Source organism: Sorex fumeus, unplaced genomic scaffold (genome assembly GCF_029834395.1).
Source record: "Sorex fumeus unplaced genomic scaffold, SorFum_2.1 ptg000094l, whole genome shotgun sequence".
NCBI classification, from domain to species: Eukaryota; Metazoa; Chordata; class Mammalia; order Eulipotyphla; family Soricidae; genus Sorex; species Sorex fumeus.
The window spans coordinates 17,089,988-17,107,053 of record NW_026606151.1 but is presented as its reverse complement, the minus strand read 5'-3'; the positions used below and the strand labels follow the sequence as shown (position 1 = coordinate 17,107,053).

The 17,066-nt window shown below is 46.4% G+C and overlaps 1 protein-coding gene across 1 annotated transcript; it reads right to left on the bottom strand.

Moving 5' to 3' along the window:
* Nucleotides 1-4,183: 4,183 nt before the first annotated feature.
* GMNN (geminin DNA replication inhibitor) lies at nucleotides 4,184-16,102 on the bottom strand. The gene is made up of 7 exons (XM_056132482.1): nucleotides 15,995-16,102; nucleotides 13,285-13,339; nucleotides 9,931-10,008; nucleotides 8,620-8,761; nucleotides 7,428-7,510; nucleotides 6,698-6,808; nucleotides 4,184-4,586 (listed from the first exon to the last, which is right to left on the bottom strand). Exons 2-7 carry the CDS (start codon nucleotides 13,330-13,332, stop codon nucleotides 4,428-4,430), a joined length of 621 nt encoding a protein of 206 aa, XP_055988457.1. The 5' UTR covers nucleotides 13,333-13,339; nucleotides 15,995-16,102; the 3' UTR covers nucleotides 4,184-4,427.
* Between the last annotated feature and the right edge of the window lie 964 nt (nucleotides 16,103-17,066).

The window sequence follows — 17,066 nt, the reverse complement described above, 5'->3', positions numbered from 1 at the left end:
TCTCTATAGTTACAGGAGGCAGCTGTTGTTGGTACCTCTGTGGTTGCCTGGAAAACAAAAATAAACAATTAACAGATTGTGTTTTCTTGAGGTAGTTTGGGGAAAAAAATTCTGTCAAGATTCTTGCTGTGCGGGTTAGGGCGTTTGCCTTGCACGCGGCCAACCCGGGTTCAATTCCCAGCATCCCATATAGTCCCCCGAGCACGGCCAGGAGTGATTCCTGAGTGCATGAACCAGGAGTAACTCCTGTGCATTGCCGCGTGTGACCCCAAAAACAAACAAACAAACAAACAAAAAATGCCAAACCCAACACTGCCATCCCTGAACTGGAGAGGGTCTCTGTCCCTGTCCCACCACTGTTAACATTTCACTGCTGGACTTCCAGCTGCCTTTGTCTTTGGCTTGTGGCTGCTTCCGGTCATCAAAAGCTCAAAATCTGGTGTTGTCTTGCATCAGACCCGCCTGGGGGAACTGATATTCAGCAGGAGCTAGGAGTGCTAGCTCCAGGCCAAACCGTGGTTAGAGGAGGTGAGGGAAGTATTTAAATGATAAGCACTGGTTTGTTCAGGGTGTTGCCATTCAAACCGATTGGGGGAGGGGGGGAGTAAATGAGTAAATGACCCAATGACATACATGGACCCGCTTATTTCTCCCTGTGCTCCCCATTCCCTCCAGCTACCATCATTTGGTGTCATCACTTGGTGTCCTTCGCCTTCATAACTTGTTTTTGCCTGAGCTGTGGTTGACTCTCCAGCTAGCCCATCACCAGGAAGCCTATAAAAACATAGTGTGTGTGTGTGTGTGTGTGTGTGTGTGTGTGTGTGTGTGTAGGGGGGGCGGAGGAGGAGTGGTAGGGGAGAATAGTACAGCAGTTTGGGCTTTGGTCCTCAAGCCCTGCCAGGAGTGGAGTGATCCCACGATCCATCCCTGAGCACAGAGCCAAGAGTAACCCTTGAGCACCTCCAGGTTTGGTAATAGAAAAGCGTGTTGGGCGTTTGCCTTATATGCAGCCACCAACCCAGGTTCAATCCCCAGCACCCCATATAATCCCCTGAACCCACCAGGAGTGATCCCTGAGTACAGAGCCAGAGGAAGCCCTGAGTACCACCAGGTGTACCCCTCCCCAACAACACCCCCCGCCCCCCCAAAAAAACCCCAAACAAATAAAATACCCCAGTGTCCAGGCTGGAGAGATAGTGCAGGAGATAAAAGGCTTTTACAGGAGGTAAAAAGGTTTGCAGGTGGCAACTTAGATGGATCCCTGTATGACTTATGGTCCCCTGAGCACTAGCAGGGGTCACTCCTGACCACAGAGCCAGGAATAGCGCCTAAGCACTACCAAGTGCCCCTCCCCCCAGATTTGTGATTTCATGGGGCCCTGTCTTTGCTCTTTTGTTGTGTATGCTTGCTTTTTGGTTTTTGTTTGGGGGGTCCACATACATAGGTGCTTAGAGCTTACTCCTGGCTCTGTGCTTGCTCAGCGATCATTCCTGGCAGGTCTTGGGGACTCTAGTGATAGGGATCAAACCCAGGTCAGCTGCATGCAATGCAGCCTTGCACATACTGATACACACACACACACACACACACACACACACACACACACACACACACACACACACATTTTATCTTAGGAATGTCATTAAAGTCATACTGCTCGGATTTGTGAGGATGTTGGGGAAAGTTTTCTCAAAACCAGCTAGGAAAAGCTGTGTTCCACAGAGCCAGCATATACTTTCAAATTGTGGATTTCGCTAATGCTGTCAGTTTGATTTCTAGTGATAGACAGGGGCTGGATCTCAGAAGACTTAAACCCTTAATAGATTAGGTGATACCTAATTAATTTGAATGTGTTTTGAATCATTTCCTTTTGTTGTTTGGGGGTCACACCAAAGTTTCTCAGGGTTTACTCCCGGCTCTGCACTCTGGGGTCACTCCTTGCAGGGCTCAGGGGACCATAGGCATGCCAGGATCAACCCAGGTCAGCCACGTGCAAGATTAAGTGCCCTTCCCACTCTACTGTGGCTCTTGTCGCCCCATTTTATTTGGCTTTCTTCTGGTGTTTTTTTTTGTGGGGGGGGAGGGGTCACACCTGGAGATGCACAGGATTACTCTTGGCTCATGCACTCAGGACCATATGGGATGCTGGGAATCGAACCTGGGTCGGCTGTGTGCAAGGCAAATGCCCTACCCACTGTGCTATCTCTCCAGCCCCCTCTTCTCGTGTTTATTTCTAAACATTGCTAATTTGTCCCCCTCCCACCAAATGTTAGGTTTTGGTGTTGGAGCCACACCCAGCTGTACTCTTACTCCCAGCTCTGTGCTCAACATCAATTCCACTAGGGTCAGCTGCATGCAAGGAAAGCACCTGAGCTCCTATACTATCTCTGTGGCCCCTGTGGCTTACGTTTTATACCTAGAGGCCTCTTTCCTACTTGCTGGAGTATGATGTTTTTTACACGTGCTGTACATTTTCCCCCCAACACTGGTGGTGCTGAGGGGATACTTCCAGCTCTGTGCACAGGGTCACTCCCAACAGTACATAGAGGACCATCAGCACTGGGAATCAAACCCAGGGCTCCTGCGTGCAAAACATCTCTCTGGCTCATAGATTGAACATTTTATATACGACTTATAATCTACATAACCACACCTCTACATTTTCAATCTTTTGCTAGCTCAAAAGTTGTGCTAAACCCTCAAACATGCACCACCTACACACACACCCACCCACCCATAAACCAGCACTCTAAATATGAAGAAAATGGCTTATAATGCCATTTAGTTTCCTTCAGTGCCTCAATTGTCTTTTCCCTTTATCTTCTCTTGGCTCTTCAGTTTTCTTCATCAGTATGAAGTTATGCCTTTTGTAGTTTACTGTGATTTTAGTACGATTTAGGGAGAGAAGGGAATATACGCTGTTAAGATGTGTAATCAGTCTTAAAGGTCTCTTTTCTTTCCACTCTTGGGGGGATGGAGTACCCACCACACCCAGCAGTGCTCCGGGCTTACTTCTGGCTCTGCAATCATGAATCAAGGGGGCCATATGGGGTGCCGGGGATCAAACTCAAGTTGGCCACATGCAAGGTTACCAGCTATACTCTGTCCCAAAGGCCTCTTTTCTGACAATGATTAGAAAATCTTTGGTTACTATTGAGGAGTGGGGAATAGGGGGAGGGTGTCACCTTGGGGGAGCAGACTACATGGGGTGCTGGGCATCAAACCCAGGTGAGCTGCATGCAAGGCAAGTGCCCTACTCATTACTATTTATCCCCCTAAACAAGAATTTTATAGTCTATTTCAAAAACAGGTCAAAGCTTGCCTTGCATGCGGCCAACCTGGGTTCAATCCCCTGGCACTCCATATGGTCCCCCGAGCCGACCAGAAGTGACTCCTAAGCAGAGTCAAGAGTAAGCCTTGAGCACTGGGCATGGCCAAAAACTAAAATAATTTTTTAAAATAAGAAATAATTATATCGATTTGCTCGAGCGGGCCCAGTAACGTCTCCATTGGAGACTTTGTTGTTACTGTGTCTGGCATATCGAATACTCTCGGTAGCTTGCCGGGCTCTCCGAGAGGGGCGGAGGAATCGAACTCGGGTCGGCCATGTTGGCCACTTGTAAGGCGAACAAGCGGCCAACATGGCCGACCCGAGTTCGATTCCTCCGCCCCTCTCGGAGAGCCCGGCAAGCTACCGAGAGTATTCGATATGCCAGACACAGTAACAACAAAGTCTCCAAATGGAGACGTTACTGGGCCCGCTCGAGCAAATCGATGATCAACGGGAGGGCCTTTACCTTTACCTTTAAGAAATAATTATAAAAATAACTCATGAGATTATCTGGCAGATAGGACCAAAGAGATAGTACACTAGGTAGGTTTCTGACCAACCCAAGTTCAACCCCCTATATCCCATATGGTCCCCCCAAGCTCGCCAGGAGTGATTCTAGATTGCAGAACCAGGAATCTGCCTTGAGCATTGCTGGGTGTGTTAAGTCTCTTTTCTTTCCTTTCTTAGGGGGTGGGGGCTGGGGGGTAGGAGGGGAACCCTCAGCCAAAAAAAAAAGGCCTTAATAATCTAAAGAGGAATAAATTTTCTCATCCCTCTGAGACAGCACACAAATATAAAATAAAATTAACCTATAGAAATAAATCATTATTCTCTTTCAAGACACATACAATGTTCAACAGTAAACTGAAATTTATTTGTGAAACACAGAAGTCTAACAACAGAGAAAATGCTATTTACATAAAATACCATAGATTAAAAATACATAGTATTTGTATTTTAATACAAAGGATCCCAGGATTCAAACAAGGAACGTTTGATTCCAAGTTTGCATCATATCGTTATTAGCTCTACTACAAAGAACTATAGTGGAGGTCAATCCTGGCAGTATACGTCTCAAGTGAGATACAAGTGACTTTCATATACATGGTTTTGCATCCGTGGAGGAAGATACTTTTTCTTCGGCACATGTACCAATTTCTGAGTCTTCCACTTCAGAATCAACAGTTTCCTCTTCAGAATCAAATTCCTGACTATCCGTTGATTCAAAGGTATCCAGCGGTTTATCAGTCAGTCTCTTCAAAATAAAACACATTAAAAATCATTTATTGTGTAAGCTTTAAAATCCAAGTCTACAAGCGCAGTGATGAGACCCGCGGGGCCTCACAGAATGGGGGCTGGAACCAGCCCTTCTCTCCCCTCCACGAGACCCCCAAGTCATCGCCCACAAATGGCTCCTCCAGATACTTATCAAGCTCCTTAACAGCCCTGATCCCAGAGACAGACAAACTAATCTGGGAACCTAGAGGATTTTGGCAGAAATCCTTCCAGACTTAATTACTGAAATATCAGAATTCCAAATTGTGCAGCCGCTGTTGCAGCCATATGACATCGTATGTTCTTTATAATCGAGGTTCTTGGTGGTGGGAAATGTGCACTGGTGAGGGGATGGGTGTTTGATCATTGTATGATTGAGACTTATACCCAAAAGCTTTGTAACTGTTCACACAGAGATTCAATATATTAAAAAAAAAAAAAAAAAGAAAAAAGAAAATCCAAGTCTGTTATCAGTATGGTGATATAAGTAACCCTCAAAGTTATTATAAAGTTATCCTCAAGTCTATCAAATCTACTTACAATGAGCATTCTGTTAAACATGATAGGTTATATCTCAGCAGCCAGTATTAATTTCCTCATTTTCATAAAGCACAAATTTCAGGGGTGGGAGGGATAGTACAGCAGGTAAGGTGCTTTCCTTGCATGTGGCTGACCCAGGTTCAATCCCTAGCACTTTGTATGGCTTCTGAGTACTGCCAGGAGTGATCCCTGAGCACTGCTGGGTGTGGCCCAAAAACCAAAACCAAAAATAATAAACAGAAAAGCACATGTTTTCAGAGTAGAACTGAAATCAATACTTCTCAAATTATCTATGGGGAAGGACTAAGTTTTCTAATTTTCACCTGCTATGGACCTATACTTTGATGGCCGTTGAGAACAGCCATAGAACTTCCAAATAAAAACTCACTTTTGCCATGGCTCTAAAATTTAAGACAGCAATTTAGCACAACGTTTTTTCAGCCACATCCAATAGTACTCAGAGCTTATTTCTGGCTGTGCTCAGGGATCATTCCTGGCAGGCTTGAGGGAGCCTATGGGATGCTGGGGATCAAATCCAGGTCAGCCACAATGCAAACCATCCTACCTGTGGTCCTACCCGTGGTAAGCAGGTCCAGGTGTGACCCAAAAACAAACAGTAACAACAACAACAACAAAAGTTAAAAAGCCTAAGAAAACAAAGGACAACTGTGAAGTTTTACAATTTCCCATACATTTCTCAGGATTTTTTTTTTTGCTTTTTTGGTCACATCCGGCGATGCACAGGGGTTACTAGTGGCTCTGCATGCAGGAATTACCCCTAGCGGTGCTCGGGGGACCGTATGGGATGCTAGGAATCGAACCTGGGTTAGGTGCATGCAAGGCAAGTATCCCACCCACTGTGCTATTGCTCCAGCTCCTCCATACGTCTTTTACTTCATAACAGATTCATATTATTAAATCTCTTGCAATGTGGAGGTAAAGGTAAAGGCCCTCCCGTTGATCGTCGATTTGCTCGAGCGGGCCCAGTAACGTCTCCATTGGAGACTTTGTTGTTACTGTGTCTGGCATATCGAATACTCTCGGTAGCTTGCCGGGCTCTCCGAGAGGGGCGGAGGAATCGAACTCGGGTCGGCCATGTTGGCCGCTTGTAAGGCGAACGCCCTACCGCTGTGCTATCGCTCCAGCCCAATGTGCAATGTGGAGGTACTATTTTTAAATTTCCATCTATTATAAAACTATTCTAATTAACCTAGAATGTGGCACCATTATTCCCATTTTAGATGAGGAAAAGGTAGCCCTGATAGGATACAAAACCTGCTTTTCCCAACCAATGTGCAATGTGGAGGTACTATTTTTAAATTTCCATCTATTATAAAACTATTCTAATTAACCTAGAATGTGGCACCATTATTCCCATTTTAGATGAGGAAAAGGTAGCCCTGATAGGATACAAAACCTGCTTTTCCCAACCAACTTAGAAGTGCTTGAGTAAACCCATGTAATCTGATTCCAATCCAAGCCCTTTATTTTTCAGTGTCTCTATTTTTTCCAAAAGATAATTCTGAATCGGATGAATGTTCAAATACCTACCTCTATCACCTCTGCCATATACTGTACATGTTGTGCTACTTCTGCCAATTCCTTGTTCTCCTTCTTCAGGCGAGCAATTTCATTGTCCTTTTGTTCGATTTCTTTATGAAGCTGTAAAACCAAAAAAGTTCAGTATTCTATAGATTTGCTATGCTATAATCCAAATTATATGACTCCAAGCATAAAACTGATACATTTAATACAAAGTTCCTAAAAGGTATGCTATCTTTGTTTTTAACAAAATAGGCTTTTGGGGGGGTTGGGGGTGGGGGGAGTTGGGGCCACATCCAGTGATCACTTCTGGCTCTGCACTCAGGAGTCACTCCTGGTGGATGCTGGGGATCAAACCTGGGTTGGCTGCATGCAGAGCAAGTGCTCTACTCACTGGACTATCTCTCCAGCCGTCCTCCCCCATAGGCTTCTTTTATGTGGCTTTCTGGGTCACACTGGCAATGCTCAGGGGCTACTCCTGGCTCTGCACTCAGGAATTACTCCTGGCATTGCTTGGGGGACCATATGGGATGCCAGGGATAGAACCCAGGTCAGCTGCTTGCAAGGCAAATGCCCTACCCCTGTACTATCGCTCAGGCCCAACAGGCTTCTTTTGTATTTTTGTATTTATTGTCTTTCTAATTTCTCTGAAGCTAACATTAAAAGTTTATATTATTCTAACAAATATACTAAAAGTTCACACAATTATACCCCATACTTTCTCATTTTTCATACATACTTTCTCATTTTCCTTAAGTGCTTCATAGAGAGCCTTCCTCCGTCTTTCTGCCACTTCTTTCCAATATTGAGAGGATGGATTTTCTAAAACAAATTGTTTTTTACATGTAACTCTGGAAGTCATTATTATATGCTACTGTAAAAACATTAACTTTCTTTTTTGTTGCTGTTGTTTTTGTTTTGGGGCCATACTTGCTGTGTTCAGGGCTTACTCCTGGCTCTGCACTCAGGAAATACTCCTGATAGGGCTCAGGGGACCATTTGGGGTGCAAGGGATTGAACCCGGGACGGCCACATGAGAGGGAAGCACCTTACCTGCTATACTACCACTGACCCCCGAAAACAAAGCCAATATTTAATCCAGAGAGGGCTTAAAGAGCTAAAGTGCATGTTGGATATCTGGGAGCCCTGAATTTGCTTCCCACCACCACTGGGTCTCACAAACAAGCCAGGAAGGAGTGACTTTCAACACTCGAACCAAGTAGCCCCAAACACCACTGGATGTGGCCCCCACACAAACGAAAGCCAATGTTTGTTACTGGCTCAATGCTTCTCATTCATCACCAGTGGCTCCCTAATTCCACACTTCACACATATGTTCAAAAAGAATTTTTTGTTGGTGGTGCTCAGGGAACCCATAAGTTCTGCTGGGGATTGAACTCAGGTCGGCCTCATGCGAGGCAAATAACCTACCTGCTGTACTATTGCCCCTAAAATTCTGTTCTTTCAATTCATCCTCTAGACTTTTCCCCTGAAAGACCATGAGCTTTGTTTACCCATGAGGCTACCTAGTATCAGAGCTGCCACAGTAATCACTTCTTTTTCCTACTATTTATCCATATTCAGGTCTCATTAAACAATAAAACTCATCCAAATTTATTTGTTTTAAATTATCAAAACCATAAAAATTGGGGCCAGGGTGATAGTACAGTGGATACGGTGTTTGCCTTGCACTTGTATCAACCAGGGTTTCATCCCCGGCATCCCATATAGTCCCCAAGCACTGCCAGGAATAACTCCTGAATACAGAGCCAGGAGTGTCCCCTGAGCATCATCACCTGGTGTGGCCCAAAAACAAAAACAAAACTGAAAGTATCAAATAGTATTCTCAAAATTTTAACAGTGTAACAATTCTTTACTACTTAAAAGTTTGATATATATATGATATATATTTAATTTCCCTTTTTTCCTACCTGAAATCATAAGATCATATGCTTCTTGGGTGACTCCTCCAAGAGTTTTATTTTCACTGTTTTCTGGGACAGCTTCAGTGTTGGAAGGCTTAGATGTTAACTGGTCGTTCCAATGCTTCTTCTTAGACAAACCTTTAATCGGCTATAATGGAAATACATACATCAAACTTTCATTTTAAAGAACAAGAAAGTCAGGTGATTTTTTTCCCTTTATATATTAAAAACTAAACATTCATCTCTGCATTTTTTTTGCTGTTTTTGGCTCTTGAAAAAAAGTCAGACAATTCAAAACTACCAATATGTAATTTATATTTTAGGAATTTTATTTGCAATAGCTATTTTGAACTAGTCTTAAGTTCAAAAGCTTAGCTGAAACCATTCTTATTTATAATTCAGCAACAGGGAAAAGGAATAATTTCAAATTTCAACTTGTAAAACCCCGGGCAGCCTCAGCTATGATTTTTATCATTTACATACGGGGGCTGGAGTGATAGAACAGCAATAGGGCGTTCACATTCAATTCCTCTGCCCCTCTCAGAGAGCCTGGCAAGCTACCAAGACTACCTTGCCCTCACGGCAAAGCCTGGCAAGCTACCATTGATGTATTCGATATACCAAATACAGTAACAAGTCTCACAAGTGATCGAGACGTTACTGGGCCCGCTTGAGCAAATCGATGAACAACAAGAGAATAGTGACAGTGACATACAGGGGTAAATTATTAAATCTAATATTTTAGTCTCAAACTGTCAGTTACTTAAACTGGTTTATTTCGTAACATATTATACCATCCCAGTTCTACTACAGGTATTCATGTCAACTTTCCTATACTGAACAATTATAAAACAAAACCCACTTCCATGGGGCTACTAATTGTCACTCATAGACACTTCAATATTTCAGTGACTAAGGTATTTCTGACCAAGGAAATCTTGGGGAAAAATTTGTTTTGTTTCTGAACACCTGGCAGTGCTCAGGGGACTAAGTGGTACCAAGCATCAAGCCCAGGGGCCAGAGTGATAGTACAGCAGGTAGGGTGCTTCTCTTGCAAGAGGCTGACCCACGTTCAATCCCTGAACTCCCGTAAGTTACCCTGAGCACTGCCAGGAGTAATTTCTGAGTGCAGAGCCCTGAGCATCACAGGGTATGGCCCAAAACAAATAGCAAAACAAAACCAAAAAAAGCATCAAACCCAGGCTTGATGCAAAACATGCACTCCAGCCTATGGCGCTTTCTCTCCTGCTCCATGGAAATGACTTTAATGTAAACACAGTATCATCTTCACCCCACTCTAGTAACTGTAATACGTACCTCATTTTCTCTTCCAACAAGAGATCCAGCTGCCGAAGGCTGAATCATCTTCAGAGTTCTTCTTGGGACAGGACTATTCTGCAAAGTCAAGATAATTCATTTTCTGGGGACGGAGCTGAATAGTGATTGTTGCTGTCTTAGTCCTACTATAACTACGCAATACTGCATAATTTTATACATAGACAAAACTTCTATCTCTGGACCGAAGAGACAGTTCAGGGTGCCTGCCTTGCATGTGGCAAATCAGGGCTCAATCCCCTGTACTCCACACGGCCCCTGACCTGAGCACCACCAGGAGTGATCCCTAAGCACAACGCCAGGAGTAAACCCTGAGAAACAGCTGCTATGAAAAGAAAATTAAAAAACTTTTCTAAAATTTAAGTAGTTTAGGTTCTAAGAATGAATTTTATCACCCAAACTTGACAGACACAAGCAGTTCTTCTCTTCACATTTCATTACTTTTCTGTTTTGGGGCCACACCTGGCTGTGCTCAGGACTTAATCCTGGCACATTCAGAGATCATTCCTGGCAGGGCACATCTGGGGTGCTGTGGGCTGAACCTCAGTCAACTGCTTGCAAGGCAAGAAGAACCCTACTTGCTCTGGCCCCTCAATATACTATCTTGCTATAATCATTTTGTCAATAAAAGGTGACAAGATATCTACATCTAGGCCTTACTACTCCTAATCATTGATGAAATTCTAGTGCAGCATAATTATTTATATTCCTTTTGTGTGTGGGGGGGGTTCATATGCAGTTGTTCTCAGCTTTTACTTCTTGCTCTTCGCTCAGCAATCATTCCTGGAGTCGTTCAGGGGACATATGTGGTGCCAAGGATCAAACCTAGGTTGGCCACACGCAAGGTTCTACCTACAATATTATCTCTTCAGTCTTTACATTCCGTTTTAAAAGAGCTTCCAGGGACCGAACCAATAGTACAGCAGGTAAGGTCCTTGCCTTGAACACAGCTGATTCAGGTTCGATTCCCAGCATCCCATATGGTTCCACAAGTCCCACCAGAATTAGCCCCTGAGCACACCAGCCAGGTTTGGTCTAACACTGCAGCCCCCACCCCCCATAAACCAGACCTTCCACACAGAAACAAAAAAATCACTAAGCATCACAACATCTTTGGAAGAAACCCACAGAAGAGATAAACTACAGTTATATGGTAAATTTTTTGGAATACAAAATACTTCTTTCCTGAATCAAAATGCTTTCTCTATGACTTTAAGTGGTGAATATCCCCTATACTACATAATATGTGCATTCATGAAAGTGTCCAAAAAACATTTTACAAAAAAAAAAAAAAACATGTCACCCTCCACTACCTCTACCTGATTACAGAGGCAGATTTATTTCAAGTCCATTCACTAGGAGACAATTAAAATGTCAGTGTGTACTTACACATATTAAATACTCCAAAACACCCAGGTATTGTTTTGAGAAAAAAATTACCTTCCTTGTAATATGTAAATACCTTCCTGTATATTTCCTGAACCCAAAGCTCCCTCTATTTTTGCAAAAAAAAAAAAAAAATCATTAGTTATACTGCCACCATGGGATAGCAAACAATGGTGAATACTCAAACAAGGCCAGCAAGAACATGATACCAAAGCAGCGTGAGAAAGTTACTGGGTCCACACTGTACTTCACTTGACACGAATTTCCATTTCCCACGGTAAGGTTTCTGCTGTTGATTATCTCACCATTGAACTGAAGAACAAATGCCAGCTACTTTGAGAACAAATATTATACCAGCATTTCAGATATAATTTAGAGTTCCCTGACAAATAGAAAAAAACGTAACAGCGGAACTACTTACAGAAGGTATTAGTGTACATAATACGTACAACCAACAGTGACCAAAGAAGCCAGTTAAAACACCATCACCAAAAAGATTCAACTCTATAATCAGAAAGTTCTTAATGGGCCTCAATCCATTTTGGAAAACAAATCAATTTTGTGAACCCTTTCTCAAAAGGAAAATAAAAAAAAAGAAAAAACCCCACTCAAACATACTTCTGCATATGCCATGCAGGCAAGTCATGAGCTTCTAAAATTCACTCTAACAAACCTAGTTTTAGTCCAGTACTTTCATTGTACAAATGGGAAAGCTGTGAGGCTGCAGCAATAGTACAGCAAACAGGGTGTTTGCCAGTGGACCTGGGTGCAATCCCCAGCACCCACATGGTCCAACACACACCACCAGGAGTGTACAGCCATGAGTTACCACTGAGCATAGCCAGGTGTGGCACAAAACCCAAAAAGTAGCAATAAACTAAACACTATTTCTGAATATCTGAAATTTCCATGTTTAAACATTCTGCACTGCACAGTAGGAAGATGTCATCATCACAAATAGCTGATGAAATCAAATTCAGAAACAATAAGCACTTTGTGGGCCCAGAGAAGACAGCAAAAAAGGTTAGAATACAAGCTTTGCAAGTGGGAGGCCCAGATTTGATCACATGGTCTCCCAAGTTCTATGGAGCAAGAACCATATCCAGATTAACTCCCAAGCACCACTGGGTGTGACCTAAAAACTGTTTTATAATTAAGTATTTTTCAAGAAAAATCATGTTAGGGGCCCGGAATGAAAGTACAGCGAGATAGGGGATGTGCCTTCTACACGGCCGAACCAGATTCAATTCCTGGCACCCCGTATGGTCCTCGAAGTACCACCAGGACAGAGCACAGAAGCAAACCCTGAGCACCACGGGGAGGGGCCAAAACCAAAAAAATAAAGTGAAATAAAATAAATTAAGTAGAGGCTGGAAGCCGGCGGAAAGAGCCGAAGAGCATGCACCCCCAGGTCAGATCGCCTGCATGGTCTGAACACAGATGGGGGTGGGTGATTCCAAAACAAGGAAACAAAGTGTGGGGGGGGGGAGGGGGGACGGGACAACACACCAAACTTGGGAAACTACATTATTGAAAGAATGTGAAACCTAAGGGGAAAAATTCATCCTGTCTTGGTAGCACTGTCCTCCCGTTGTTCACCGATTTGCTCGAGCGGGCACCAGTAATGCCTCACAACAAATTGTGAGATTTGTTGGGGGATATCGAATACATCACAGGTAGCTTGCCAAGCTTTGCCGTGCGGGAAAAATACTCTCGGTAGCTTGCTGGGCTCTCCAAGAGGGGCAGAGGAATCAAACCCAGGTTGGCCTATCTTGGTGGATGACAAAAATTTAATATTTAACCAGAATAATTAATAGTTCTTTACTATTAACTTAACCTCTGACAAAATTAAAATTTGGTAATCCAGGTTTTCAGAAATTCAAGTTAAATTATGCCAAAAATTTTCTAACCATAACATTTATGATATACTAAACCAATCTCATCACATACCTTTACATTCTCTTTGATTTCTTGTTTCTGCTTCATACTGGAACTCATTATGAACCTAAGAAAGCACAGAAGATGTTAAATATACTGAAAAATTTTATGAAATAACTCAAAACCAGAATAATTTGCAACTGAAGGTAGAGTCTAAGTTTATTGTTGTTGAAAGCAATTACAATCATGAAAGCAAAACTCAAACATCTGAGGCCTGAGCAGGAGTAGGGCATTTGCCTTGCACGTAGCCAACCTAGGTTTGACCCCCCAGCATACTCTATGGTTCCCTGAGCACTGGCAGGACTCCCGAGTGCAGAGCCAGGAGTAACCCCTGAGCATTGTCGGTTGCACCCAAAAACAAAAAATTTGAGGCCCGAGATATGGCTTACCTACAGCCAACCTGGGTTCATCCCCAGCACTACATAAAGGCACACAAGCACCACCACCAGTTAGTGACTGATCCCAGAATACAGAGCCAGAAGTCTTGAGCAAATCGGGTACAAAGCCCCCAAACAAAAACCAAATCAAAAAAAAAATTGATCTCGAAAAGTAGAACCATGGGGCCAAGAGAAATAGGACAGGGATTTGAGGTACTTGCTTTGCTTCAACCTCTGGACCAATCACCTCAAGGAGTGGTCCCTCGACAGAACCAGGAGTGATCCCTGAGCATGGCACACCTAGGCCAAGCCCACAATAACAAATAAAATGATCTTAAAGCAAGTTTAAAAAAAATAAATTAGAGGCAAGCTACCAAGAGTATTCAATATGCCAAACACAGTAACAAGAAGTCTCACAATGGAGACGTTACTGGGCCCACTCGAGCAAGTCGATGAACAACGGGAGGGCAGGGCAGGGCAGTAGAGAAAGTAATGGGGCTAAGAGCCTTCCCTTGCCCAGCTGTCTGGGGCTCAATCCCGCATACCACCAAGAGGTGGACCTGAGTATAGAGCTGAAAGTCCGGAGCACCACAGGCTGTGCCCTCCCCAAAGGAATCACCTCTTCTCACTGTCCTCAACAGTCCACTCATTGCCTAATACCTCGATATCTCTACATCACACACACAGACACAAAACACTAATTGTTAAAGGAAAGGCCTCCATCCTGGATTCAACAGTGCTCTCAAAAATCTACGCATGGGGGCTGGAGCAATAGTACAATGGGCAGGGCGTTTTTGCCTTGCACGCAGTGATCAGGGTTCGATTCCCAGCATCCTATATGGTCCCCCAAGCACGTCAGGAGTGATTCCCTGAGTGCACAGCCAGGAGGAACCCCTGACCCAAAAAAAACAAAACAACCAAAAAAAAAACCAAACCAAAAAAAAAATCTGCACAAGGGCCAAGAGGAAAACAATGCTCATAGACACTTGCATGTGCTGGAGGCTATTTTGGAGAAATCAAGAGGGCCAGGGAGAGAGTGCAGAGGTTAGGGGGCCTGGCTGGCACCCAGGCCACCCAGTAGGATCCCTACCACCACCACATCTGCCCCCACCCCTCCAGCACCGCCAGGAGTGACCCTGTGCAAAGAAGCCAGGAGTAGGCCGTGCGGACCCCAGGGTGCACAACCCATCTCCCGCACCCAATGAAGCTTAAAAAAAAAAAAAAAAAACCTAGAGCTGATGACAAGGCCCTGAGGGTTAAAGCTGAGCGCACCCCCCCCAGCTCAGCAAGGAAACAGCCCCCACCTCAATGCCCCCCCAATCGACGTCACCGCCACGCCAACAGCATCCTAACTTGGGTTGGGGAGGGGGGCGGGAAGGCTTTTCCAAGATGTTAAGCTACACCCCACTTGGGCTCTCCGTGCGCAATAACGGAACAGCCAGCGGTGACATCTGTCAGCAACGGTGGCAACGGTTCCAACGGGGGTTCCAACGGGCCAGGAAAAGAGCGATGGGGTGGGGGTGGGGCTGGGCTGTCCCGCCCTCCTCTCCTGGGCCTGAGGTGGTCCCCCAGCATCTCAGCAGCACCGCCAAGGCTCTGGGCAGGCACCTTCGGCCCGTGCCCCCCATCTCGGGGGATGGGAGGCGGGGGTGACCCCCCCGGCTTCCCAGTGCATTTCCGCTCCCTCGGGCACGGCGTTTGCAAACGGCGCCCGGAGTCTCGCAAAAATAAATAAATAATCCAAAAAAAAAAAGTTTGAAGGCAACGACGGCGGGAGGCGGGGGCCCCCTCCCCCACGGCAGCACCAAGCCCCCCGCGCTTCTGGGAGACAACGGGACTCCGAGCACAAGCCCAGGTCTGGGTCCCCGGGGAAAGCGGAGGGAAACACCCACGTCACACCGGGCGCGCCTCTCCCACGGGAGGCACCAGGGGAAGCGGTGGGGAAACCGAGGCTGCGCCGCTACCCCTCGCCCGCAGCAGCTCCGCCAGTCGCCCACCAGCCCGAGGCCCCAACGAGCCGCCAAGGGGCGGGCGGTCCGGCGGCGCGCGCGCGCCAGCCGTCCAATCGCGGCCCGCCCCTCGCCCGCCAGCCAATAGGAAGCACGGGACGGCGTCGCCAGCCAACAGGAAGCACAGACGGGGGAGCGCGCCAAAAGCGACCCGACCAATGAGGAGGAGGCCTCCGCTCCCCGCCGCCGCCCGACCAGCCGCCGCTCAGCCTAGCCCGGAGCCGGAGCCCGGAGCCCGGCCGCGTCCCGCAGCGGCCTCGGGAGGGACGCGACTTCCGGCCGGCGGCAGCGAAGAGCGACGACCCTCCCCTCCCACCCCCGAGCCACTTCTCTTACACTCAACGACGGAAATGCGCAGTCCTCGGGACGCACGCTGGCAGCGGGGACACCAGGGCCCCGGAGAAGGCCCTCGGGCCAGGCCGCGTCCCTCCCCACGGCCGCCGGAGTGAGCGACGCGCGGCCCCTCCGAGAGTCTTGAGAAAGCGACTCGCGCGCCTCCGACGCCCACGTGACCTTTGGCCGCGAGGCGGAGGGCGGGGCCACCCGAATCCACCCAATCGTCTTCTGGTGGGCCCTGGGAGGCCCCGCCCCTCGCGGCGCCTGCGCACTCGGGCGCGGCTGGTCTCCGCTCCCGGGACCTTCGGCCCTGACAGGTCTGTGAGCCCGGGATTCTGCTCCGCACCCCATCCCCCGCCCCGGCCTCGTCGAATCTTCCTTTCGATGTCGAATATGTACGAGCAGGGAAAAGATTCTTCCTGCCCGCAACAGGATTGAGTGTAATGGGGGACCGGAGCGATAGTAGAGCCGGGAGGGCGTTTGCCTTGCATGAGGCTGACCTGGGTTCGATCCCCAGCATCCCATATGGTGCCACCCCCACCCAGCACCGCCAGGTGTGATTCCTGAGTGCATGAACCAGAAGTAACCCCTGAGTATCACCGGTGTGACCCCCCCAAAAAAAGAAAAAAGGAATTGAACACTGGGGTGGGGGTGGGGGAGAGTCCCAAATTTTTTTTTTAATTTATTTATTTTCGGAGAGCCCGGCAAGCTACCGAGAGTATTCGATATGCCAAACACAGTAACAACAAAGTCTCCAATGGAGACGTTACTGGGCCCGCTCGAGCAAATCGACGATCAACGGGAGGGCCTTTACCTTTACCTTTATTTATTTTTTGCTTCTTGGGTCACACCCGGCGATGCACAGGGCTTACTCCTGGCTCTACACTCAGGAATCACTCCTGGCGGTGCTCAGGGGACCATATGGGATCCTGGGAATCGAACCCGGTCTGGCCGCTTGCAAGGCAAACGCCTTACCAGCTGTGCTATTGCTCCAGTCCCAAATTGACTTGAGATCTTTTGTACACGAACTTTGAGCGTTCTGATTTGATTCTTTGCAGTGCTGTGGGAGCTT